This window comes from Eubalaena glacialis, chromosome 6, assembly GCF_028564815.1.
Source record: "Eubalaena glacialis isolate mEubGla1 chromosome 6, mEubGla1.1.hap2.+ XY, whole genome shotgun sequence".
Taxonomy (NCBI): domain Eukaryota; kingdom Metazoa; phylum Chordata; class Mammalia; order Artiodactyla; family Balaenidae; genus Eubalaena; species Eubalaena glacialis.
The window spans coordinates 13,713,276-13,739,273 of NC_083721.1; the positions used below are offsets into that span (position 1 = coordinate 13,713,276).

The window sequence follows — 25,998 nt, forward strand, 5'->3', positions numbered from 1 at the left end:
GTTTTGGGGCATGGACATATCTTTTTAGGGGCCACCCTTCAACCCACTACACATTGTTATTCAACCAGTCACAGCAGCCTAGAAATTCTTTTTTTTAATTATTATTATTTTTTTATTTATTTAGTTTTTGGCCGAGTGGCTTGCGGGATCTTAGTTCCCTGACCAGGGATTGAACCCGGGCCCTAGGCAGTGAGAGCCCAGAGTCCTAACCACTGGACCGCCAGGGAATTCCCGCAAACCTAAAAATTCTTTTAAAAAAACAAAAAACTTGCAGATGTTTTTAGTTTTTTTTTTTTTTTTTTTTTTTTCTTTTAAACATCTTTATTGAAGTATAATTGCTTTACAATGGTGTGCTAGCTTCTGCTTTACAACAAAGTGAATCAGTTACACATATACATATGTTGCCATATCTCTTCCCTCTTGCATCTCCCTCCCTCCCACCCTCCCTATCCCACCCCTCTAGGTGGTCACAAAGCACCGAGCTGATCTCCCTGTGCTATGCGGCTGCTTCCCACTAGTTATCTATTTTACATTTGGTAGTGTATATATGTCCATGACACTCTCTCACCCTGTCACATCTCACCCCTCCCCCTCCCCATATCCTCAAGTCCATTCTCTAGTAGGTCTGTGTCTTTATTCCCATCTTGCCACTAGGTTCTTCATGACCTCTTTTTTTTTTTTTTTTTCCCTTAGATTCCATATATATGTGTTAGCATACTGTATTTCTTTTTCTCTTTCTGACTTACTTCACTCTGTATGACAGACTCTAACTCCATCCACCTCATTACAAACACCTCCATTTCATTTCTTTTTATGGCTGAGTAATATTCCATTGTATATATGTGCCACATCTTCTTTATCCATTCATCCGATGATGGACACCTAGGTTGCTTCCATGTCCTGGCTATTGTAAACAGAGCTGCAATGAATATTTTGGTACATGACTCTTTCTGAATTATGGTTTTCTCAGGGTATATGCCCAGTAGTGGGATTGCTGGGTCATATGGTAGTTCTATTTTTAGTTTTTTAAGGAACCTCCATACTGTTCTCCATAGTGGCTGTATCAATTTACATTCCCACCAACAGTGCAAGAGTGTTCCCTTTTCTCCACACCCTCTCCAGCATTTATTGTTTCTAGATTTTTTGATGATGGCCATTCTGACCGGTGTGAGATGATACCTCATTGTAGTTTTGATTTGCATTTCTCTAATGATTAATGATGTTGAGCATTCTTTCATGTGTCTGTTGGCAATCTGTATCTCTTCTTTGGAGAAATGTCTATTTAGGTCTTCTGCCCATTTTTGGATTGGGTTGTTTGTTTTTTTGTTATTGAGCTGCATGAGCTGCTTGTAAATCTTGGAGATTAATCCTTTGTCCGTTGCTTCATTTGCAAATATTTTCTCCCATTCTGAGGGTTGTCTTTTGGTCTTGTTTATGGTTTCCTTTGCTGTGCAAAAGCTTTGAAGTTTCATTAGGTCCCATTTGTTTATTTGTGATTTTATTTCCATTTCTCTAGGACCTGGGTCAAAAAGGATCTTGCTGTGACTTATGTCATACAGTGTTCTGCCTATGTTTTCCTCTAAGAGTTTGATAGTGTCTGGCCTTACACTTAGGTCTTTAATCCATTTTGAGTTTATTTTTGTGTATGGTGTTAGGGAGTGTTCTAATTTCATACTTTTACATGTACCTGTCCAATTTTCCCAGCACCACTTATTGAAGAGGCTGTCTTTTCTCCACTGTATATGCTTGCCTCCTTTATCAAAGATAAGGTGACCATATGTGCGTGGGCTTATCTCTGGGCTTTCTATCCTGTTCCATTGATCTATATTTCTGTTTTTGTGCCAGTACCAAACTGTCTTGATTACTGTAGCTTTGTAATATAGTCTGAAGTCAGGGAGCCTGATTCCTCCAGCTCCATTTTTCGTTCTCAAGATTGCTTTGGCTATTCGGGGTCTTTTGTGTTTCCATACAAATTGTGAAATTTTTTGTTCTAGTTCTGTGAAAAATGCCAGTGGTAGTTTGATAGGGATTGCATTGAATCTGTAGATTGCTTTGGGTAGCAGAGTCATTTTCACAATGTTTATTCTTCCAATCCAAGAACATGGTATATCTCTCCATCTATTTGTATCATCTTTAATTTCTTTCATCAGTGTCCTATAATTTTCTGCATACAGGTCTTTTGTCTCCTTAGGTAGGTTTATTCCTAGGTATTTTATTCTTTTTGTTGCAATGGTAAACGGGAGTGTTTTCTTAATTTCACTTTCAGATTTTTCATCATTAGTATACAGGAATGCAAGAGATTTCTGTGCATTAATTTTGTATCCTGCTACTTTACCAAATTCATTGATTAGCTCTAGTAGTTTTCTGGTAGCATCTTTTGGATTCTCTATGTATAGTATCATGTCATCTGCAAACAGTGACAGCTTTACTTCTTCTTTTCCGATTTGGATTCCTTTTATTTCTTTTTCTTCTCTGATTGCTGTGGCTAACACTTCCAAAACTATGTTGAATAATAGTGGTGAGAGTGGGCAACCTTGTCTTGTTCCTGATCTTAGTGGAAATGGTTTCAGTTTTTCACCATTGAGGACAATGTTGGCTGTGGGTTTGTCATATACGGCCTTTATTATGTTGAGGAAAGTTCCCTCTATGCCTACTTTCTGCAGGACTTTTATCATAAATGGGTGTTGAATTTTGTCGAAAGCTTTCTCTGCATCTATTGAGATGATCATATGGTTTTTCTCCTTCAATTTGTTAATATGATGTATCACGTTGATTGATTTGCGTATATTGAAGAATCCTTGCATTCCTGGAATAAACCCCACTTGATCATGGTGTATGATCCTTTTAATGTGCTGTTGGATTCTGTTTGCTAGTATTTTGTTGAGGATTTTTGCATCTATGTTCATCAGTGATATTGGCCTGTAGTTTTCTTTCTTTGTGACATCTTTGCCTGGTTTTGGTATCAGGGTGATGGTGGCCTCGTAGAATGAGTTGGGGAGTGTTCCTCCCTCTGCAATATTTTGGAAGAGTTTGAGAAGGATAGGTGTTAGCTCTTCTCTAAATGTTTGATAGAATTCGCCTGTGAAGCCATCTGGTCCTGGGCTTTTGTGTGTTGGAAGATTTTTAATCACAGTTTCAATTTCAGTGCTTGTGATTGGTCTGTTCATATTTTCTATTTCTTCCTGGTTCAGTCTTGGCAGGTTGTGCATTTCTAAGGATCTGTCCATTTCTTCCAGGTTGTCCATTTTATTAGCATAGAGTTGCTTGTAGTAATCTCTTATGATCGTTTGTATTTCTGCAGTGTCAGTGGTTACTTCTCCTTTTTCATTTCTAATTCTATTAATTTGAGTCTTCTCCTTTTTTCTCTTGATGAGTCTGGCTAATGGTTTATCAATTTTGTTTATCTTCTCAAAGAACCAGCTTTTAGTTTCATTGATTTTTGCTATTGTTTCCTTCATTTCTTTTTCATTTATTTCTGATCTGATCTTTATGATTTCTTTCCTTCTGCTAGCTTTGGGGTTTTTTTGTTCTTCTTTCTCTAATTGCTTTAGGTGCAAGGTTAGGTTGTTTATTCGAGATGTTTCCTGTTTCTTGATGTAGGCTTGTATTGCTATAAACTTCCCTCTTAGAACTGCTTTTGCTGCATCCCATAGGTTTTGGATCGTCGTGTCTCCATTGTCATTTGTTTCTAGGTATTTTTTGATTTCCCCTTTGATTTCTTCAGTGATCACTTCGTTATTAAGTAGTGTATTGTGTAGCCTCCATGTGTTTGTATTTTTTACAGATCTTTTCCTGTAATTGATATCTAGTCTCATAGCGTTGTGGTCGGAAAAGATACTTGATACGATTTCAATTTTTTTAAATTTACCAAGGCTTGATTTGTGACCCAAGATATGATCTATCCTGGAGAATGTTCCATGAGCACTTGAGAAAAATGTGTATTCTGTTGTTTTTGGGTGGAATGTCCTATAAATATCAATTAAGTCCATCTTGTTTAATGTATCATTTAAAGCTTGTGTTTCCTTATTTATTTGCATTTTGGATGATCTGTCCATTGGTGAAAGTGGGGTGTTAAAGTCCCCTACTATGATTGTGTTACTGTCGATTTCCCCTTTTATGGCTGTTAGTATTTGCCTTATGTATTGAGGTGCTCCTATGTTGGGTGCATAAATATTTACAATTGTTATACCTTCCTCTTGCATCGATCCCTTGATCATTATATAGTGTCCGTCTTTGTCTCTTGTAATTGTCTTTATTTTAAAGTCTATTTTGTCTGATATGAGAATTGCTACTCCAGCTTTCTTTTGATTTCCATTTGCATGGAATATCTTTTTCCATCCCCTCACTTTCAGTCTGTATGTGTCTCTAGGTCTGAAGTGGGTCTCTTGTAGACAGCATATATATGGGTCTTGTTTTTGTATCCATTCAGCCAGTCTGTGTCTTTTGGTGGGAGCATTTAATCCATTTACATTTAAGGTAATTATCGATATGTATGTTCCTATTCCCATTTTCTTAAATGTTTTGGGTTTGTTATTGTAGGTGTTTTCCTTCTCTTGTGTTTCTTGCCTAGAGAAGTTCCTTTAGCATTTGTTGTAAAGCTGGTTTGGTGGTGCTGAACTCTCTCAGCTTTTGCTTGTCTGTAAAGGTTTTAATTTCTCCATCAAATCTGAATGAGATCCTTGCTGGGTAGAGTAATCTTGGTTGTAGGTTTTTCTCCTTCATCGCTTTAAGTATATCCTGCCACTCCCTTCTGGCTTGCAGCGTTTCTGCTGAAAGATCAGCTGTTAACCTTATGGGGATGCCCTTGTGTGTTATCTGTTGTTTTTCCCTTGCTGCTTTTAATATGTTTTCCTTATATTTAATTTTTGATAGTTTGATTAATATGTGTCTTGGTGTGTTTCTCCTTGGATTTATCCTGTATGGGACTCTCTGTGCTTCCAGGACTTGATTAACTATTTCCTTTCCCATATTAGGGAAGTTTTCAACTATAATCTCTTCAAATATTTTCTCAGTCCCTTTCTTTTTCTCTTCTTCTTCTGGGACCCCTATAATTCGAATGTTGGTGCGTTTAATGTTGTCCCAGAGGTCTCTGAGACTGTCCTCAGTTCTTTTCATTCTTTTTTCTTTATTCTGCTCTGCAGTAGTTATTTCCACCATTTTATCTTCCAGGTCACTTATCCGTTCTTCTGCCTCAGTTATTCTGCTATTGATCCCATCTAGAGTATTTTTAATTTCATTTATTGTGCTTGTCATCGTTTCTTGGTTCCTCTTTAGTTCTTCTACGTCCTTGTTAAATGTTTCTTGCATTTTGTCTATTCTATTTCCAAGACTTTGGATCATCCTTACTATCATTATTCTGAATTCTTTTTCAGGTAGACTACCTATTTCCTCTTCATTTGTTAGGTCTGGTGTGTTTTGACCCTGCTCCTTCATCTGCTGTGTGTTTTTCTGTCTTCTCATTTTGCTTATCTTACTGTGTTTGGGGTCTCCTTTTCACAGGCTGCAGGTTCGTAGTTCCCGTTGTTTTTGGTATCTGTCCCCAGTGGCTAAGGTTGGTTCAGTGGGTTGTGTAGGTTTCCTGGTGGAGGGAACTAGTGCCTGTGTTCTGGTGGATGAGGCTGGATGTTGTCTTTCTGGTGGGTTCGTCCACGTCTGGTGGTGTGTTTTGGGGTGTCTGTGGCCTTATTATGATTTTAGGCAGCCTCTCTGTTAATGGATGGGGCTGTGTTCCTCTCTTGCTAGTTGTTTGGCATAGGGTGTCCAGCACTGTGGCTTGCTGGTCGTTGAGTGAAGCTGGGTCTTGATGTTGAGATGGAGATCTGTGAGAGATTTTCGCCGTTTGGTATTACGTGGAGCTGGGAGGTCTCTTGTGGACCAGTGTCCTGAAGTTGGCTCTCCCACCTCAGAGGCACAGCCCTGATGCCTGGCTGGAGCACCAAGAGCCTTTCATCCACACGGCTCAGAATAAAAGGGAGAAAAAATGGAAGGAAAGAAAAAAAGAGGATAAAATAAAATAAAATAAAGCAATTATAATAAAAAATAAGAAAAAAAATTATTAAGAGTAAATTTATTAAGAAAAAAAATTTTTTTAATTTTTAAAAATAGATTTATTAATTTTTTATACTAAAAATAAGAAAAAAATTATTTAGAAAAAATTTATTAAGAAAAAAATTTTTTTAATTTTTTAAAATAAAAAATATGAAAAAACTTATTAAAATTTTTTTTAAAAATAGAAAATAAGGAAAAAATTATTAAGAAAACATTTATTAGGGAAAAAAAAAAAAATTTTAAGCCAAAAAAAAAAACGGACGGACCTAACCCTAGGACTAACGGTGAGAGCAAAGCTATACAGACAAAATCTCACCCAGAAGCATACACATCTACACTCACAAAAAAAAGGAAAAGGGGAAAAGTTAATATATCCTGCTCCCAAAGTCCATCTCCTAAATTTGGGATGATTCGTTGTCTATTCAGGTATTCAACAGATGCAGGCACATCAAGTTGTTTGTGGAGCTTTAATCCGCTGCTTCTGAGGCTGCTGGGAGAGATTTCCCTTTCTCTTCTTTGTTCGTACAGCTCCCGGGGTTCAGCTTTGGATTTGGACCCGCCTCTGCATGTAGGTCGCCTGAGGGCGTCTGTTCCCCGCCCAGACAGAACGGGGTTAAAGGAGCAGCTGATTCGGGGGCTCTGGCTCAGTCAGGCCGGGGGGAGGGAGCGGTATGGAGGAGGCGGGGCGAGCCTGCGGCGGCAGAAGCCGGCGTGACGTTGCAGCAGCCTGAGGCGCGCCGTGCGCTCTCCCGGGGAAGTTGTCCCCGGATTACGGGAGCCTGGCCGTGGCGGGCTGCACAGGCTCCCGGGAGGGGCGGTGTGGAGAATGACCTGTGCTCGCCCACAGGCTGTTTGGTGGCGGCAGCAGCAGCCTTAGCGTCTCATGCCCGTCTCTGGGGTCCGCGCTGATAGCCGCGGCTCGCGCCCGTCTCTGGAGTTCGTTTAAGTGGCGCTCTGAATCCCCTCTCCTTGCACGCCGCGAAACAAAGAGGCAAGAAAAAGTCTCCTGCCTCTTCGGCAGCTGCAGACTTTTTCTTGGGCACCCTCCCGGCTAGTTGTGGTGCGCTAGACCCTTCAGGCTGTGTTCACGCAGCCAACCCCAGTCCTCTCCCTGGGATCCAACCGAAGCCCGCGCCTCAGCTCCCAGCCCCCGCCCGCCCCGGCGGGTGAGCAGACAAGCCTCTCAGGCTGGTGAGTGCTGCTCGGCGCTGAGCCTCTGTGCGGGAATCTCTCCGTTTTTCCCTCTGCGTCCCTGTTGCTGTGGGATCCGCGCTGATAGCCGCGGCTCGCGCCCGTCTCTGGAGCTCGTTTAGGCGGCGCTCTGAATCCCCTCTCCTTGCGCGCCGCGAAACAAAGAGGCAAGAAAAATTCTCTTGCCTCTTTGGCAGCTGCAGTCTTTTTCCCGGACTCCCTCCCGGCTAGCACCGAAGCCCGAGCCCCAGCTCCCAGGCCCCGCCCGCCCCGGCGGCTGAGCAGACAAGCCTCTCGGGCTGGTGAGTGCTGGTCGGCACCGCTCCTCTGTGCGGGAATCTCCGCTTTGCCCTCCGCACCACTGTGGCTGCGCTCTCCTCCGTGGCTCCGAAGCTTCCCCCCTCTGCTACCCGCAGTCTCTGCCCACGAAGGGGCTTCCTAGTGTGTGGAAACCTTTCCTCCTTCACAGCTCCCTCCCACTGGTGCAGGTCCCGTCCCTATTCTTTTGTCTCTGTTATTTCTTTTTTCTTTTGCCCTACCCAAGTACGTGGGGATTTTCTTGCCTTTTGGGAGGTCTGACGTCTTCTGCCAGCGTTCAGTGGGTGTTCTGTAGGAGCAGTTCCACGTGTAGATGTATTTCTCATGTATCTGTGGGGAGGAAGGTGATCTCCGCGTCTTACTCTTCCGCCATCTTGCCCCTCCCTTCTGTTTTTAGTTTTTAAGTCGTTTCTTCTTTTTCTCTTTATTTTACCTCCTCTAATATCTAACCAAAAGAATTGTCTCCAAGAGAACACTTAAAAACCAATAATTGCCTTTCACATGTGGAAATTTTGTGTTTTCAATTCAAATGCTGTGATGCCAAAATCTTTCACCTAAAAAATGGAATGGTTAGTCTCCCAGAATTCTGCCTCTGACGTGGAGGAAAACCTTCTCATTTCTCTCCCATTGCCTCCTCACCTGCGATGTTTCTTGGAGTATTTTATGATAGAAAATTGATTTCAAGTATTTTGGAAACCTGAGTAAAGCTGGCCGATAGGTGTGACCCGGTGAAGTTGGGAAGTGAGAGCTTCTCTGCGGAATTATTTTTCTGTGGAATCAGAGTGAGAACTGCGGGTGCCTGAGGGACTCAGTGGCTTTGTGTTTGGCAGTTCATCCTTTGTGTCTGCCCTTCAGTCACTCCCTTTTTCAAGTTTGTTTTTCCACATTAGTCTAGAAAATAAGACTCAGACTCCTTTCTTCTTCTTAACTGAAGGGAAACCTTATTTCCTCTCCTGTTCTTTCCTAATCTCTCCCTTTCTCAAACTGCTGGAATGTTCTCTTAATATCAGGTGGACCTGCCCCGGGTCAGTCACAAGTTCTTGTTCTCCTAGGCTGGGCTGGTTCACGGCCGCTCCTCTGGGTCCCAAGCTTCGGCAACTCCCCAGCATGCTTTGCAAAAGTAGCAGAACCTTTGGGGACCTTCAAAAGGCCATTCACCCCAAGGTCCTGATGTAGTTTCAAATAAAAGGTGGGGGAGGGGAAAATATGATTGTATTTGGTTCCATAAACTGTCATCTCTCAATGTGTTTGGAATAAGATGACCTTCAGTGGTTGTAGCCGAGGAGATGCCTGCATTTTGGTTCCGTAGAAATGATTCATAGATTTTAGCTGACTGTGCACACGTGTCCACCGTAGCACAAGAAGGCAAAGAAGTTGCTGCAGTCAGGGAGCCTTTCCATCTTTTCCCCTCAAAATGTTAGGACGATAGCCAGAATTAGCATTTGCGAAGAGCAATTGGCAGATGCTTAGAGCACATAGATTCAAGAAGGAATAAATTTGTTTAGCTGGTGTATTCAGGACAGGATAGGCATACTGTGACATCCCAGTCTAGAACCCTCCAAAACTAAAGCCCACGTGATCACCCGATGATCCCCTTTGCGCACTACAGCCTGTTTGCAGCAACACCTATAACAGGAGAGCTCTGTGTGCCCTTTCGAAACAGGGCGTCTAAGATGCTGTGATCTGATTTGATGCTGCAGCTGCTTTTATGCGTGTGTGACATTAAACATTTTCCGTCTCGCGTTGGCAGGCCTGAAAGCGGGAGATGAGATTCTTGAGATCAATAATCGTGCTGCGGGCACCCTGAACGCCTCTGTGCTCAAAGATTTCCTCGCGCAGCTGTCCCTGGGCCTCCTGGTGAGGACCTACCCCGAGCTGGAGGGAGGAGCAGAGCTGCTGGGGAGCCCGCCTCTCCGGCTGGACGGCCCTGCCGACCTCAGCGAGAACCCTCTCGCCTTTCTCACCAGCAACACAGGTATGGCTGTGCACCGGGCTGCCCCTCGGAGGCTGCCCATGCGGCTTGCGTATTTCTGTGGATTTCCTGCATCTGGCAGGTCATCTAAGATGTGTGAGTAAGATGAGCAGATTACTGAGCTTCCTGTCGAAATTTCAAAGGCGCCAGGAACTTTTGCGCTGGTAGAACTGCTGTTTGGCTGCAATGGAAAGCTTTGTCGTGCTGCTGCTGTGTGTCATTTGGGAGAAAGATAAATGGGTAGAGGCCACTGTCTCTTGGCTGTGGACAGAGAGTTGGAGACACAGAAGTGCCAGGAATCACTTAAGATGCTGGGGCTCCCTGCCTTCCATGGCGCCATCCCCCAAATCACCCAGCCCTGCTTTGCCTTCTGTGGAAGAGGAAGATGTGGGATGAGATGTCCAGAGTGGAAATATGCCCAGAACTGGTGTCTGGTCAACTTTTCTCTTGGGCCCTTGTGACCTAGAGTCTGGACAAGAGCCCATCGGTGGAACCCCCTGCCCTGCCCCATCTGCCACTTCTCCTGTTTACACATTTCTTCCCGCTCCCTCTGGCAACCTTATACTCATTCAGAAAGGAACAGCTTGAATGCTACCTGCCCCGGGAAGCCTTCCTGGCACCCCACCAAGCTCCCCAGGACCCTGCAAAGACATCTTTCACATGGGCCCTGCTCCTGTTATACTCTTCCTACTTGCTTGTATCTCTCTTTCTCCTGAGTTTGTTTCCTGGTACGAGACAGGTTTTCTTCACCTTGCTACACAGGCGCCCATTCTTGTTCAGCGGGAGAATCAGGGAGCAAGGCCACAGGAGAACAGATATGGCTATCACTTATCTCACCATGACCTGGTTCTAAAGTTGGGGTTGATTTGGTAAGCTGGGGTTTGGGATTTATTTTCTCTTTAAAACTCGGGTTAAAAAAAGTCTTCATTTTCCACTTCTGAGTGTAGGTACTCTGAGTATTCTTGTTTTTCAAAGTCCCTTCTGAAGCTTGGCTTGGTAAGAATAAATCACAAGCGGAAGCCTTGTGACAGTTCATCCTTTTATTGGGTGGTTCCCTAGGAGAATTTGACAAGTTGAGGCTCGAGAGAATCAATCACACTTAGTTACTGTTGACTTCTGACTCATTTTGTCATTGCAGTACCCACACGCCAATCACATCTTTAGAAAAGGACCCCAGGGAGCTGTGTACCCTTTAAAAAATTTTTTTTTAAATTTGTTATTGAAGTATAGTTGAATTACAATGTTGTGTTAATTACTGCTGTACAGCAAAGTGACTCAGTTATACATATATATATATATTCTTTTTCATATTCTTTCCTCTTGTGGTTTATCACAGGATATTGAATATAGAACCTTGTTGTTTATCCATTCTATATATAATAGCTTACATCTGCTAACCCCAAACTCCCACTCCATTCCTTCCCCGCCTCCCTTCCCCTTGGCAACCACCAGTCTGTTCTGTATGTCCCTGATTTTGTTTCTGTTTCACAGATAGGTCCATTTGTGCCATATTTTAGATTCCACATATAAGTGATATCATATGGTATTTGTCTTTATCTAACCAGGGAGCTGTGTACTCTTAATGATAGGGAATGGATACCATGAAGGTTGTTCTTTTATGTGACCACAAGATGTCAGGCTCAATACCATAAAACTCCATTCACAGTGGTTTCTGTAAAATGACTGAGTAAGGCGTGTTGTGTTAGATTAGGTTATTGAAAGGACTTTATAAGGTCTGGATATACATACTACAAACAACAGTGTGTACTCAACCTTTTTTGGATTTTTTTTCCTGTCTGAGCCCTTCCTGTGGGTTATGGATATAAAGTAGGTGTTGGCAAACTAAGACCCACTGGCCAAATCCAGACTATGGCCTGTTTTTGTGAATAAAGTTTTATTAGAACACAGTCATGCCCATTCATTGATGTTTTGTCTCTGGCTGCTTTCCCATTGCAATGGCAGAGTTGAGTAGTTATGACTGGGACTCATGGTCTGCAAGGCTGAAAATATTTCCTATCTGGCCCTTTACAGACCCCTGATATAAAGTGTGATTGAAATTGCTCATGATTTGTTCCTTTAAACACAATCATAGTTTTGATATATTTCTTTCTTTTGAAAAAAGATTTGTGTGTGTGTGAGCGCGTTTACACGCGCACACAGTTTGCCAAGTTTTAAGACCTTTTATTAAAAATATTTTTAATTTAAAAATGTGTTTGTACATAGGTGTCTGTTTTGGGAATATTTGAGTATATTTTGTATATATGGCCCTATCCTGTCAGCAGCTGACCTTACATCCTCCTTCAGACCAGACACCTTTGTAATCTGCATGCTACATCCACTGAACCTACTGTTGTTTAAACCACATTAAAACTTTTATTTTGGAATCATCCGTAGAAGATTTAGTTATTTGTTTCCAGATCATAACTTGGAACTGACATTTCTTAAGTATTTGCTCTGTGCCAGACATTAATCTGGATGTTGAAAGTTATAATGATGACTATGACATGATTCTGTCCTCATACTTAACATTTTAGTGTAGTCCTTTGTTTTTTAGTTGCTTCACCTTTTAATATCTTGTAGGGATCAAAAATCCTTCAGAACCAAGTGTGCTTGGTCAAGTTAGGTAATCAACTTGGTTCAAGAATACAGCATGAAAGTAAAGTCACAGTGTGGGTTTTCTGGACAGTTTCTAAGTTGGTTTCAACATTAATAAGTTCCAGAAGAATTTTCAAATGCTCTCGGTAGTGGCGGCCCCATCAGACTGCCTGGAGGCAAGCAGTCACTCAGGCTCCCCACCTGCGTCTCAGCGTGTCTGCCTTCTGGTTGCTGCCATTTCCTAGTTCCTATTTAACAGTGCAAGATAAAAGAGGGGGCAAGTAAACAGGATAAAATAACCTGAAAGATGGTTCCATAATGAGGCAGAGTTTATAAAGCAGTGTGCACAGACAGCTGCAGTGACAATAGAAAACAACTGAGAAAATGTGTACAATGGGCAGGCTGGACTATAGCCTTCATCTAAATATAGCAGTAACTAAAAATAAGAAGCCTTCTGAGTGACGGATTTGAGGTTTGATGCAGGGACCATCTTAGGGTGGTCATAGTGGATGTGAGGCAGCCTTGATGGAGGGCCTGGCTGTGTCCACAGGCACCCTGGCTGGTGCCCGTCTGTAGGAGGCTGGGCCTGTGGATTGCCCCATTTTACAAGTCCAAGTATGCAGACTTGGCCTTGATCCTGCCCTGAGAATTCTGATTGAAATATGTGATTAGCTTTCAGGGCTGGATTATTTCTGAAGCCTTTTTTATGGAGAGGTTTGTTTCCTCGAGGTAGAAATATCACTACCTAGTGGCTAAGAGTGGGCTCTGGAACCAGGTTCCTTGGGAATGAGTCCTATTTTTATGTTTATTAGCTTCATGACTTTGAACAGATTACGCTTAATCTCTCTGTGCCTCGTGTCCTTGTGCATAAAATGGGGATCGTACCACACCACTGTCAAATGAGGTTGTTGTGAGGAATGACTGAGTGATGAAAGTGAAGTGTTTAGAATATGTTCTAAGAGGTACTCAAACGTTATGCATTCAAAGCACAGTCTCTTGTGGGGATGGGGAGATTCTCTAGCTTGTAACCAGAGGCTGCTCAGTTTTGATCTCCTCACTGTCCTGTCTTCCACTTCAATCTGCACCGGGTGGATTGTCTGATAACTAAGTTTATGAAGTATACTTAAGGTAGTTTCCTTCCCCAGGTAGAAAGAAGTAGATTCTGCAGTCTAGAAGGCTGAGACCCCTGGGCCCCTTTTCAGAGATCATGATTCCCTTGGTCTGAGGTCGGGGCTGGGTTTGCACGTGTTGGATGGTTGCTTAAAAATCCTTAGGTGATTCTAACATGCCACTAAGATTGGAGGCTACTCCCTTAGGTCACCGACTATTCTTGGTTATTGATCCTCTTTTTTTCATCTGGGTGGAATGGTAAGATGGTTGGAATCTTATGGTCCCATGCAGACCATCTACAGGGGTGTTTGTGGATAACATTCTGTGGTCTGCTTCATTGAGATTTTTGTAATGACAACCTGGTAGGTGATCTTCTTTATCCTCCTCTTCCTCAGTATAGGAGGGACACATGGTGACTGGATTGCCTTGTTGGCTTGAAAAGCCAGGGACTGGAGAATAGATTCCATCCTAAGTGTTCTAAGACTCAGTTTCCATTCTCGGCCATTGGCCATCCATGTGTCCTTGTTGAAATCTTCCTGGGGCTATTCTTCATCTTTTTTCTTTCTTTTTTTTTCAACAGTTGTTTAGGTACAGACTGGTAAGAAAATGGGGGAAGGGGGTCCAGGCAAAAAGCTAGTTCCTTCAGTGGCTATTATTTTAGGAAGAGCCTGAAGTGAAGGGGAAGCTGGCATAGGAAGTTGCAAAACTCTGTTTCTGTGAGCTTTCCAAACAGCCTCTGTAATGTTCCTGTGTGATTTATTTTGAATACTGATCTCATCTGGTGCTACTGACATTTGGGGCCAGATAATTCTTTGTTGTGGGAGGCTGTCCTGTGCCTTCATGTTAGCAGTATTCCTACAAACAACTCTCAGCTAGTCGTTTTTAACCCCCTCCCCCCAAGTTGTGTCAAAAATAATCTTCAGACATTGCTAAATGTCCCCACAGGGGCAAAGTCTCCAGTTGAAAGAACTGGCCTGGTTGATTAGAATGTATATACCTACACTCCCCAGTTAGGGAACTATTACAGTAAACGTCAATATAGGAAAGCAAATCTAGATCTAAAATTATTTTAAAAATAAGTTTCAGAAAAACAAAAGCCCCCAATTTTATGCAAGTTATAAGAATCATAATTCAAGGGGCATCCATGGTATCTTTCCAAGGCTTCAAAATGTCTGTTTGTCTCTCTCACTTTAAGTTCTGTCCTTAAGGCTCACATTCATTTGACTTTAGCACTGGCCTCTACCTGTTAAAGACAATTAGGGCCAGCCTTGGGTTTGGAGAGTCAGCCCCCTTGATCTTACTCTGTCTGATGCTGAGTGAAAGATCGCAAGCCGCAGTGAGCACAGATAGCCCTCCTGCAGGAAGTAGATTAAGCACCCTTTGCTGTAACAGGAAAGGCTTCTGTGACAGCCAGGAGAGCCAAAGCATCTTGGTCAGAGCGAGGAGTCGTTAAGCACTCAACAGCCTTTGATTTGCCAGGCAGTGCTTGCTTCCCTGCGGTGCCTGTGAAATGCAAGGTTCTATTTCGGGCTGATGTTCCATGCAGATTGTCTGGTGCTCCATTCTGCAAACAGAAGACAACCAGACAGCAGGAGGGGCAGCCAAGAAAGAGGAACTGCACAGATTTACCTTCCTACAAACAGATATGGTCCCATTCTCCAGATTCACCGAAGTCTCACAGATACCAGTAGCACATGGCCTTCTAGTTGTTTGTCTATAAAATTTGGAGCCATGTGCGTTTTGTAAACTGTGTGCAATGCTTATTGTCACACAGCACATGGCCCGCTTCTGTGGGCCCTGCTAGGGAAACCCTAACGCCTAGTCCTGATTTCCAGCTGGATTTGATTAATGACACCCATTGAGTCCTGTGTGTGGAAAAAAATGTCGTTTCAGAGATTAAGAGCCTCCATTTGTATAATTTTAAAGAACGTTAGTGGATTATATATTATTTGAGTTTCACAACAAGCTGATAGGATTGGGAAGGACTATATCTACAGTTTTTTTGGATTAAAAAAATGTTCTCTGTAGAGAAACAGACACTGGGGTTTTGTGAAATTTGGTTGGAAAGAAGTTATTATTTGTCTCCCAAGTTAAAATTGTAGTGTTTCTCCTTTTTTTTTCTTTTTTTTAATAGTGTATCTTTAGCTCTCCCCAGTTTTTTTTTCCTTTATAATTGTTTTGGTTTTGTTTTCTTAGCTTGGGGGAGGGGCAAGTGTTTATGCTGATCTTATATGTTATGAGTGTGTCTATGGAATTCTTATTCTTATATGACAGTAAAATGGCTGAAAAGCAAAATAAAATCATTGCTTAATGATTGGATTCCAGCTAAATGTCTTTATTGGCCGTGTCTAAACCTTTTCTTGCTCCCTTCCCCTCATTTTCTTCACTCAATAATTAGTTATGATTTGGTTCCTCTTTGGAAATGTTTGAATTGGAGAATCTGCTAGTTTAACTTACATGGTTAATGTATCTCATAAGGCAAAGATTTTTTTCCTTCCTCCATTAAATTTAAGTCCCTCATGGGCTTAAATGGAGCCTTAGTGAATGCATCTCATCCAAGTAAATCAAAGATAAATCAAAATGTAAGCTTCCATTCATGTGTTTGTACTGCTTCTAACCCCATTGTTGTCTATCCGGCTAATGGTGAGTGGGACGTGCTAGCAGCAAAGGTTTCCTCAGTCACAAAACAATCACATTATGATGTGAAAATAATTTGAAGAAGCAGAGAAATGATCACACCTGTTCACAACAATGAATGTTATTTATGGCAGCTTTTGAGGTAGCCTATAGGTCCTGTCCTGCTGGGCCTCAGCCCTGCCCTGTGCTTCCTCGTTCTCTGAGACTGCCCACCCACTGTTCATCTTTCTTTCTTTTCTTTTAATTGGGGTAGAATAACATTATATTAGTTTCAGGTGTACAACATCATGATTTGATATTTGTATACATTGCAAAATGATCACCACAATGCCTAGTTAACATCCATCACCATACATAGTTACAGTATTTTTTTCTTGTGATGAGAACTTTTGAGATCTGCTTTCTTAGCAAATCTCAAATATACAATATAGTATTATTAACTATAGTCGTCATGCTGTACATGACATCCCCATGACTTATGTATTATAGCTGTAAATTTATACCTTTTGACCCATTTCACCCACCTGGCCCCCAACCCCCTACCTCTGACAGCCCCCAATCTGTTTTCTGTATCTGTGAGGGTTTTTTTGTTTGTTTTTGTTTTGCTTGTTTTGTTTTAGATTCCACACATAAGTGAGATCATACAGTATTTGCTTTTCTCTGTCTGACTTATTTCACTTAGCATGATGCCCTCAGGGTCCATCCATGTTTTTGCAAAGAGTAGATTTCCTTCCTTTTTATGGCTGAATAATTCTCCACTGTATACCCCTGCTCATCCTTTGTCTCTTTAGTTTTGGCCCTGCTTCCTCTCTGTGCTGCCACGTGTTGCTGGCACCTCTTTTATGCCAGGTGGTGATGTGCTAAGTGCTGGGCATAGAGTGAAGTGGGACAGGCAGTTCCCTGCTCTGATTACTTCCTCAACCAGCCCTCAGCCTTGTCTTCAGCTTTCTGGAGCCGTCTCCATGTGTACTGGTAATTGAATGGGGACAGCTACCTCCACGACAAAGGGAATAATCCCTTCAGGGTCTGCTCTTAGAGGAAGGTCTCTTGTGGTAAAGGAAGAGTAGGAAGTCGCAAATCTGTGTTTGTATGGGGTTGCATAGAAACTCGACAATGGTGTTCTATAAGCCTCTTCAGCTGGGAAGTGTTCAGAGAAGGCCTTGAAGTGTGGGAGCAAAAAAAGGACTTTTTCCTGGTTTGGATTCCCTGTTCCTGCCATGCCAGTGTCTTCTCTTCAGCATTCTTGAAGGGCACCACTGTCAATTCCTGCCCCTCTGGCTCTCTTGGATGACTAAGTTCCCCCTAACCATGTGTTGGCTATCTACTGCTCGGTAACAAACCACCCAAAACAACCATTTAATTTGCTCCCTGTGCTCAGCAGTTTGGGCCAGGCTCAGCTGGACGGTTTTTCTGCTCTCCTTGCCTCAGTCACTCTTGTGGCTTTGTCATCTGGGCTTGACTGGAGCTGGTTTAAGATGGCCTTACTGACATATTTGGTGATTGTTTGGCTGGACCCCTCCTTCCTTGAGGTCTCTCATCCTCAAGAAGCTAGCTTGGGGGTTTCATTGTATGGTGGGTCCAGTGTTCCTGGGGGACCAGACAAGAACCTGCAAAGCCGCTTGAAGCCTTAGCTCAGAATTCATATATCACCACTTATGTCACATTCTGTTGGCCAAAACAAGTCACAAACAAGGCCAACCCAAATTCATGGGGTGGGGACATTGACACAAAGATCCGTGCTTAAAGGGATGGGAGGAATCATCACTGTCATCTTTGCCAATTGTCTGCCACAACTGCATTGCCTTTTCTCTTTCTCTCCTATTTTATTAATTTTTATCTTCAGTTAAGGGCAGAAGCATAGCTAACAGGGTAAAAAAAGAATATATACTTTAGAATCAGATAGACCCACAGTTATTGATTCATAGGACTTCTTTTATATTCTAGATATTAATATTTTTTGCCAGTTATATGTGTTGAAGATAACTTTTCTCAGTCTATAATAAATCTTATTGCCTTTATGGTGCCTTTTGACAAAGAAAAGTTTTTAATTTTAGTAAAATCTGATTTTCTATCTTACAGGATTTGTGCTTTTTGTATCTTGTTTAAGAAATCCTTCTCTCTCCCCTGGGCAACAGACATTTTCTTCTGTGTTTCCTTTTGAAAGATTTATAGTTTGGACTGTTCACTTTCTGGTTTATACCTCCCTGGTACTGATTCTTGTGAATGATGTGAGTTAGGGTTCAGCTTTTTATTTTCCCATGTGGGTAATCTGCTGTCCTAGCCACATTATCAAATGTTCTATTCTTTTCCCCTGGATCTGCAGTGACACATCTGCTGTACATCACACTTCCATACACGGGTGGGGCTGTTTCTGGGACTCTCTGTTCTGTTAGCCTGTCTTCTTGCTAATTCTGCACTGCCTTATATTATTGTAACTTTAAATACATTTTGATATCTGGTAGGGAAAGTATCCCAGTCTTGTTTTTCTTCTCTAAAACTGTCTTTGGTATTACTAGCCTTTTGCTCTTTCATAACAAATTTAGTTCCAAAAATAATGCTGCCAGTGTGGTCTGTCTGAATTCAGATTCTTTGGCATTTGTTGAGATTTGTATTATGGCCTCATATGTGGGCTGTTTGCATAAACTGCTAATCCTTGTGAATAGGGTTTAAAATTCATGGATCAAGCATAATAATTCTTGATGTTTACATCTTCTATAGTCTGACTAAATCTATTTTGTCTGGCATTTGGAGAGCGTTCTTTACGTTTGCCTAATATATTTTCCATCCCTATACTTTCAATCTTCTGTGTCTTTTTGTTTAGGTCTATTTCTTGCCTATAAGCATATAGGTGGGGCTTTGTATGACATTATTTTGGGTTTTATCTAAACATGAAGTTTAAATATTGAGTTTAGTCTGCATTACATTTATTTAGGAGATCCATGTATTTTGTCTCATTTCTATCATCGTATTTTGCTGTCTTGATCTTGTTTGTTTTTCCTGCCGTTTCCTGTACTCTCTTTTGCCTGAATTTCTAAACGCCACTTTCCCCTTTCAACTTATACAGTCTAATTCTATTCTTTTAGCGGTTGCCCTTAAAATTTTAACATGATTTCTAACAAAACAAGGACCAAATTCTTTTTACTTCGCACTGGAAGCATAAAAGGACCATGAAATGGTTTAAATACAATCACCCACCATAGCTTTAGTTTCATCTAGTATTTTTTACCTCCAGATGCCTTTTTGGATGTGTGTGGAGTGTTGTTTTATACACTACGACTTGCCTGTGTGACTATCAGCTCTCTATTTATCTCTCTGGTAACCTTGTATACTAGATTATACGTGTGTGCGTGTGTGTATATATATTTTCCCACCCAAAGTACATCCTTTAGAGAATTTTTTTTTTGGCGAGGTTCTGTATTAGTAAACTTTCTCACTCTTCGTCAAATGGTTTTTATTATATTTTTCTTCTTGAATAGCTTGCAATACAATTCTGTGTTGAGAGTTTGAGCATTTGAGAATTTCTGTGCTCTAGTGCGATGTCTTCAGATAGGCCTTCCTAGCTTCTTTCTTCAACTCTTATTCTTATCCATTGAGTGTTTAGTTTCAGTGATTATAGTTCTCATTTCTAAAAAATGGACTAATTTACCTGGTCTTTTTTGAAAGTCTCTCTTTTCTTGTCCCCCGCCCCCTTTTTTTTTAAAGCGTACTCGTTTGACCATGTCTATCTGATAATTGCGGTATTATTCCTTGGGAGTCTGATTCTGCTGCTTGTTGAGGCTGTTGCTTCTCCCTCGTGGGGACTTGGTTCTCCTGTGTTTATAATAATGGATTATAGGTTCTTGTTTGACCCAGCTTATGTCTGACCGTTAATATGATTCCCATCGTTAAGGATGAATCCCTCTAGAGCAGACTTGTTTTGGCTTCTGCCAGATGCCCTTGGAATACAAATTTAGAACAACTTCATGGCAAGTTTTCATCTTGAGCATCACGGACTGAATTCCTGTATTGAAGTCCTAACCCCTGATGTGAGGGGTTATTAGGAGTTGGGGGCCGTAGGGAGGTAATTAAGTTTAGACGAAGTTACGAGCTGGATTAGGGTCCTTGTAAGAAGAGGAAGAGAGGCCAGGGTTCACCCCCTCTCTCCTTGCACACACAGAGAGCGGTCATGTGGGTGCCCAGTGAGGTGGCGGCCATCTGCAAGCCAGGGAAAGGACCTCACCAAGGAAAGAGTCTGCTGGCACCTTGATCTTTGACTTCCAACTTCCAGAACTGAGAGAAATAAATGTCTGTTGTTTAAGCGACCCAGTCTGCGGTCCTAGTTACAGCAGCCCGAGCAGACTAAGACGTTGGAGTCTCCAGAATGTAGGACATAGTGTAAATTTGAATCTCAGACACCTGTGCAGCCAGCCTGTGGTTGTCATCTCCAAGAAGGAACCCTTCTTCCTCCATCCCCACTCATCCCAGAGTATAGGCAGAGTTAAATCAGCTTCCTTTTTCCTTCTTTTTTTTTTTTCTCTTTTGCCAGTGAGTACTTTTGAAAAAAAATCTTTTTGAGTCTTTTTGGGGTAAAAGTGTAGCCCTTCAAAGGAACCATATGAATGTGGGAGATTTGATTCTGACTCTCCAGATTGTACTGACCCAACAGTTGTTTTCTGTCTCACGGCTTCACAGTTGACACCAAAGGCTCCAGGGCTGTGGTTCCCAAGCTGTGATGGTTCTGCTGTTGGGCTCTGTAGGGGTGTGTGTTTGATTGTCACAGTGGCTGGGGAGTGCTCAAGGTACTTGGAACCCAGGAGCCCAGGGGGGCTAGTGCCCTGTGTGCCTGCCATGTGTACAGTTTTCCTCCTAAACGTTTTCCCCTCCCGACACCAACAGGTTCCCGCTCTAGGGTTTGGAGTTTGGAGACTGATGGATTACTCAGCACTGCCATGGCTTTGGGACTGGCCCACCCCTCCTGCTTCCTTTGTCTTCTTCATTTTGGGCTCTGGGGATTTCTTGGAGCCCAGCTTTATGTTTAAAAAGGATTTGGAGAGACTTCCCTGGCGGTCCAGTGGTTAAGACTCTATGCTTCCACTGTAGAGGGCACGGGTTCAATCCCTGGTCAGGGAACTATCCGCATGCTGCACGGTGCGGCCAAAAAAAAAAATAATAATGAAAAAAATATAAAAAGAATTTTGTTCTATTTTATTGATACTTAGAATTTCTAAGTGTTTTGTAGAATTAGGGTTTTTTTGCTTCCTTTTTAGGATACGTGGCCCATGGTATTGTTAACAATGAAAATCCTTTCATTCCTTTTTCCACTATTTTGTGAGCAACCTCTAGACCCCAGGCATTATGATATACAGTGGAGATATGCAGGGTCACAGTATTTGGCTGTACCGTCTGGGGGTCGCCATTATGCAGATTACAGTGTGAAGGTGACCTTGTGTACAGCCTCGCCACCCTGCTTAGCGCTGAGGGAGCGTGGTTCCTGCCATCTCAGAGCTTAACGCTGTTTAAATCTTCCCCTTCTTTCTAGCCCCAGCATCTAGGTCATTGCCCCCATTTAAAGTATTCATTCACTCTTTTTTCCTCTGGTGGTGACGGTGTGACATTGTTGATGTCCACCAAGTTAAGTGAGCATCTTTCTTTGATGGCTCCCACCATGTTATTGAGTGAGCAAGTAATTAAAAGAAGTGCAAGAAAATCGTAGAGCCAGAACTCTACGACTAGGTGCGGGGAGGCGGCAGGGTTCAGACAGAAACTTACAAACCATACAAGGTAGGCATTCGCTTCATTGGTGCTTCATTCCGGAGGAGGGGAAGGGGACCACAGGACGCAGCCTTGGAGCAAGGTTTGCTCAGGGATTGGCTTCTTTCCTTAGTTTCCCAACCAACCTAGAATTTGATCAGAAAGTCATGCTAAACAGCTTGTGACTGTAACCGTGTCATTGGAATAAGGCAGCCTCTTTGCAGACTGACGCTTTCATCCAAAGAGGCAGAAAGTGGCTCCTTCTCTCTTCTCTTTTCTTCTCTTTCTTCCCTTCTCTCTCTTTCTTCCCTTCTCCTCTTCTCCTCCTTCTTCCCTTCTCTCTCATCGGGTTAGAGTGATGGTGCTGTAGTCCCTGACCCAGTGCCTGGCATATTCTAAGATAATGGTCATCAAACCACTGTCTTATCAGACTAGCTAGAGGTTTGTAAATATACTAGAGACTTGTTATTCCAAGTGTGGTCCATGGACCTCTTGATTGATAACATCTTGGAGCTTGTAAGAAATGCAGAATCGCAGGTCCAACCATATACCTATTGAATCTGAATCTGCATAACATGAACCCCCAGGCAGTTCAGATGCTGTTTAAATTTGAGAATCCCCCCAGAGGAAAGAGATCTTAATGTTCTCTTCCCCAGTGCACGGGGCTACCATAGCCAACCACTATAGTAGGGACTTGGTAATATAGGAAAGAAAGGTGCCTGCACTTTTGCATAGAATATGGTGGGAAGAGTGGGTGTTATAAGATGTTTGAAGTTTGCCAGGTAATCTATATGAAAGTTATTATTTTTTTTAATGTTCTTCTCAGAATGGCTTATTCAGTTATTTTAGCAATGAAGTAATTGATCCAGCAATTAATTTGATTATAAATCAATCAAATAATTTAATTTTATTTAAATTTTATTTCATAGATAGATGGATAGTAAATCATTGTCTTAGTCAGCTGGGGCTGCTGTGACAGAATACCACAGACTGGGTGGCTTAAACAACAGATAAATTTATTTCTCACAGTTTTGGAGGCTGGGAAGTTCAAGATCAGGGTTCCTGCTGAGGGCTCTCTTCTGGCTTGCAGACAGCTGCATTTTCTCTGTGTCCTTACATGAGGGGAGGGGAGCTCTGGTGGAGGCCCATCCTCAAGACCTCATCTAAACCTACTTAGTTCCCAAAGGCCTCATCTCCACATACAGTCCCATTAGGGATTAGGGCTTCAGCGTATGAAATTGAGGGGGGACATAAATATTCAGTCCACAGCAATTATTGTATATTATAAAATATGTATTATAAATAATAAAAATATACTATGTTATAAAATAATAATAATAGTGGTAACAATAAAAACAACAAAAACTAACATTTATTGAGCCAAGATCATGGAGCACATACTTGGAGTGTCTAACAATATATGTGCACGTCATGAGCTTGACCCCATACTCCCTTGCCCTGGCATGGCTTATAGCAATGACTATACGTGCTGACCCATGTGTTCTTCTGACTTCATCTTGCAGGGCACAGCCTCTGCAGCCAGCAGGGCAGTAGTGCTGAGACTGCTCCGGAGGAGACCGAAGGGCCAGACTTGGAATCCTCAGATGAGACTGATCACAGCAGCAAGGTGAGAGATTTCCATTTGCACATCCCATGTCTTGAACCACCAAAGAATCACAGCTGACACGTCACCTCTGCAGCTGTATGTGGTTAGAAGGCCCCTCCACGGGACCAAAGTGTTTTTACTTCTGAGATGTCACTAAATAGGATATGAAATCCAAATTATAGCCTTGAGAACAAACCCATATGTGAGAATATAGGGCAGAGCTCACTCTTAATGAATTAAAGTCTCATTTCATCCTGTTTCCTTCTTATGCTTCCATATATGTATGATGAAACAGCATCTAAAATGTGTACAATTGGGTCAGTTATGCTTTCTTGCTACTCATGGTATCTATAACAAACTCCCTTTGCATTATCTCTGTTTAGCTCTTGTGAAAGGTGAGCATCTTTTACATTAAAGGGAAAGAAACAATCTTTTTGTTAATCCAAATACAGTGACCCTCACCCGATTGAGCACTGTGACAAAGCTCTTATCCTGACTCTTTGGGGCAACTGTGAATTTGTTTTCCATAATTCATCATGCTTTTATTCCACTTCCTAAAGAGTTCTATGTGTCAGTAACCTCTTCCCATCAGGGTCTCCAGAGTATAACAATTAGAAAACTCTGTTACCTATATCTGAAAGACCCCCTCCCCAGTAAAAACAGTGAAATGTGATTATGTCCGTACTTATTCGTCTTTTGTTTTCAGAATGTTGTTGACATATTTATGTTGGTCCCCCTGTCTGTCTCCTATTCTTTTGCTTGACATTGACCAGTCACTTAACCTGAGCAAATCATGTAACTTTAAATTATACCTTTGTTTTTCTCATCTACAATATCAGGTGATTCTTGCCTTTGTCCAGTAATTGGATGATTGGCTGGGTCAAAAATATAACTAATATTGATAATGGAAATATACTCTTCAAATCCGAATGATTATTTCAAAAACCTTCATTTCTCTGTGTATACTTCTCTCTTTTTGTCTTTATATATCTTTGTAGGACTTTCTTGAGTGCGTATGTTAGACTATCTTCAGCATTGCTTTTATCCATATGTTTCTCTTTTGCCATCATAGGATCATCATTCTCAGTGTCTGAGTTGAGCACAGTATAAAATTTAATATTTTAAAGTAATTTTAATGTTTATAAATTTAATATTTGCAGACTGAAAGGCTTTATGTTGTTGGTTATTAATTAAAAAGCCAGTAAACGGAAACATGCATGTTTCATTTAAAGGCAAAAAAACAAACAAAAGCTGTTTAAAGTTACTTTTTATTTTTGTGGCCTTTTACCTACTTTTTTGGGGAGGTGGGGGAGGGTGAGTGGCCCTCAAGAGAAACAGATATTTCCGTGTGAGGTAAGATATTTTCAAGACTATTTATTAAATTGTTCTATTATTAAACTAAAAATGTTAATTCTCAGTTTCTAATTTGATCTGGGAGTACAGTTATTTTTCCTGTATCTAAGACATTTATTTCTGAATACTTTTTAACTTGGATCATTTTTACCTCACTATAATAGCCCAGTGTTCCCCTCCCTTTGTGGATTTTGAGAGATTGTTTCTATTTTAAATATAGTGAGTCATGAAGTCCCAAACAGGGTCCTCTATAATATTCGGTTCTGGCAGCAGAGAGGAAGGAAGAGGCCTCAGGGTTTTGTTGACTGATCCCAGGTGCCTCTGTGATTTCATGGCTCTTTCTCCTGAGAACAAGACCCTGAAACGTGCCTGGAACAGCCAGGGTCAAGTATAGGAGCAGGCGATGCTGTTCCTGGATTTCACTGTAGAAATGCATGGTAGGCTCTCATAAAGGAGAATTTCTTGGAAGTTATTGACAAGTTTGGGTAATGATCTGAGTATTTTTAAAGATCATAAAGTGGACTCATTGACACGATAGGTTCACAGTCCTTTTTTTATAGATTGGATGTAGGGAGCACTGTGTGATTCTGTACCTGAAAATACTCCTGGTGTTGGTTTGATTCAGATTTTATCTTCTTTATTTGAATGATTTCGTTATTAGTAACAAATGAGAGCTAATACTTAGTGTCTTGTATATATTGGGTGCTGTTCCATATTAACCTATCTCATTCTCACAATACCACTGAGAGATAGATACTGTTATTCCCCCTATTTTATAGATGACGATATTGGAACAGAGAGGTTAAGCAACTTACTGAAGGTCACACAGCTCTGAGATGACAAAACGAGGCTCTCTGTTGTTAACTGCTTTGCTAAAACGACCTTCTGGCCAGATTGTTAAGGTCTGGTATTAAATACCAGGTTTCAAAAAAGGAAGGAAGTAATTAATTAGTGATAGTATAAGCCAGTTTAGATATACAGTTGAACCTTGAACAACACGCGGTTGAATTGCGAGGGTCCACTTATATGTGGATTTTCTTCCAATAGTAAATAGTACTACCGATCTGCAGTGGGTTGAATCTACGGATACGGAACCGTGGATGCGGACGAACCACGTGGATACGGAAGAACTACGTATATGAGGGTAGGGGGGAGTATAAGTTATATGTGGATTTTTGACTGCAAGGATATTCGGCACCTCTAACCCCCAAGTTGTTTAAGAGGCAACTGTATACTCATTAGCCGCTTAAATATTTTTCTAATGCTTAAGCTTCGTGTCTTTTTTCATGATTTAAAGTAAGAGCCAGTGTATATCTTAAGTTTCTTGATTAAGGATCAATATTTTTTGATGCGGCTCCTATATCAGTGTGTCATTTTTCTTGAGGATAAACCGAACATTCATATTTAAGTTGTAAGCTGCCTAAAAGTGGAGGGATGA

General features: G+C 41.6%; 1 protein-coding gene across 2 annotated transcripts in view; it reads left to right on the plus strand.

Annotated features, from left to right (window-relative positions):
- The window catches only part of TIAM1 (TIAM Rac1 associated GEF 1), a 151,203-nt gene that overhangs the window by 85,794 nt on the left and 39,411 nt on the right, over positions 1-25,998 (plus strand). For both annotated transcript variants that reach the window (XM_061192920.1, XM_061192921.1), the window contains exons 13-14: positions 9,308-9,532; positions 23,125-23,228. In XM_061192920.1, coding sequence (XP_061048903.1) covers positions 9,308-9,532; positions 23,125-23,228 — 329 coding nt within the window. The remainder of the gene's footprint in view (positions 1-9,307; positions 9,533-23,124; positions 23,229-25,998) is intronic.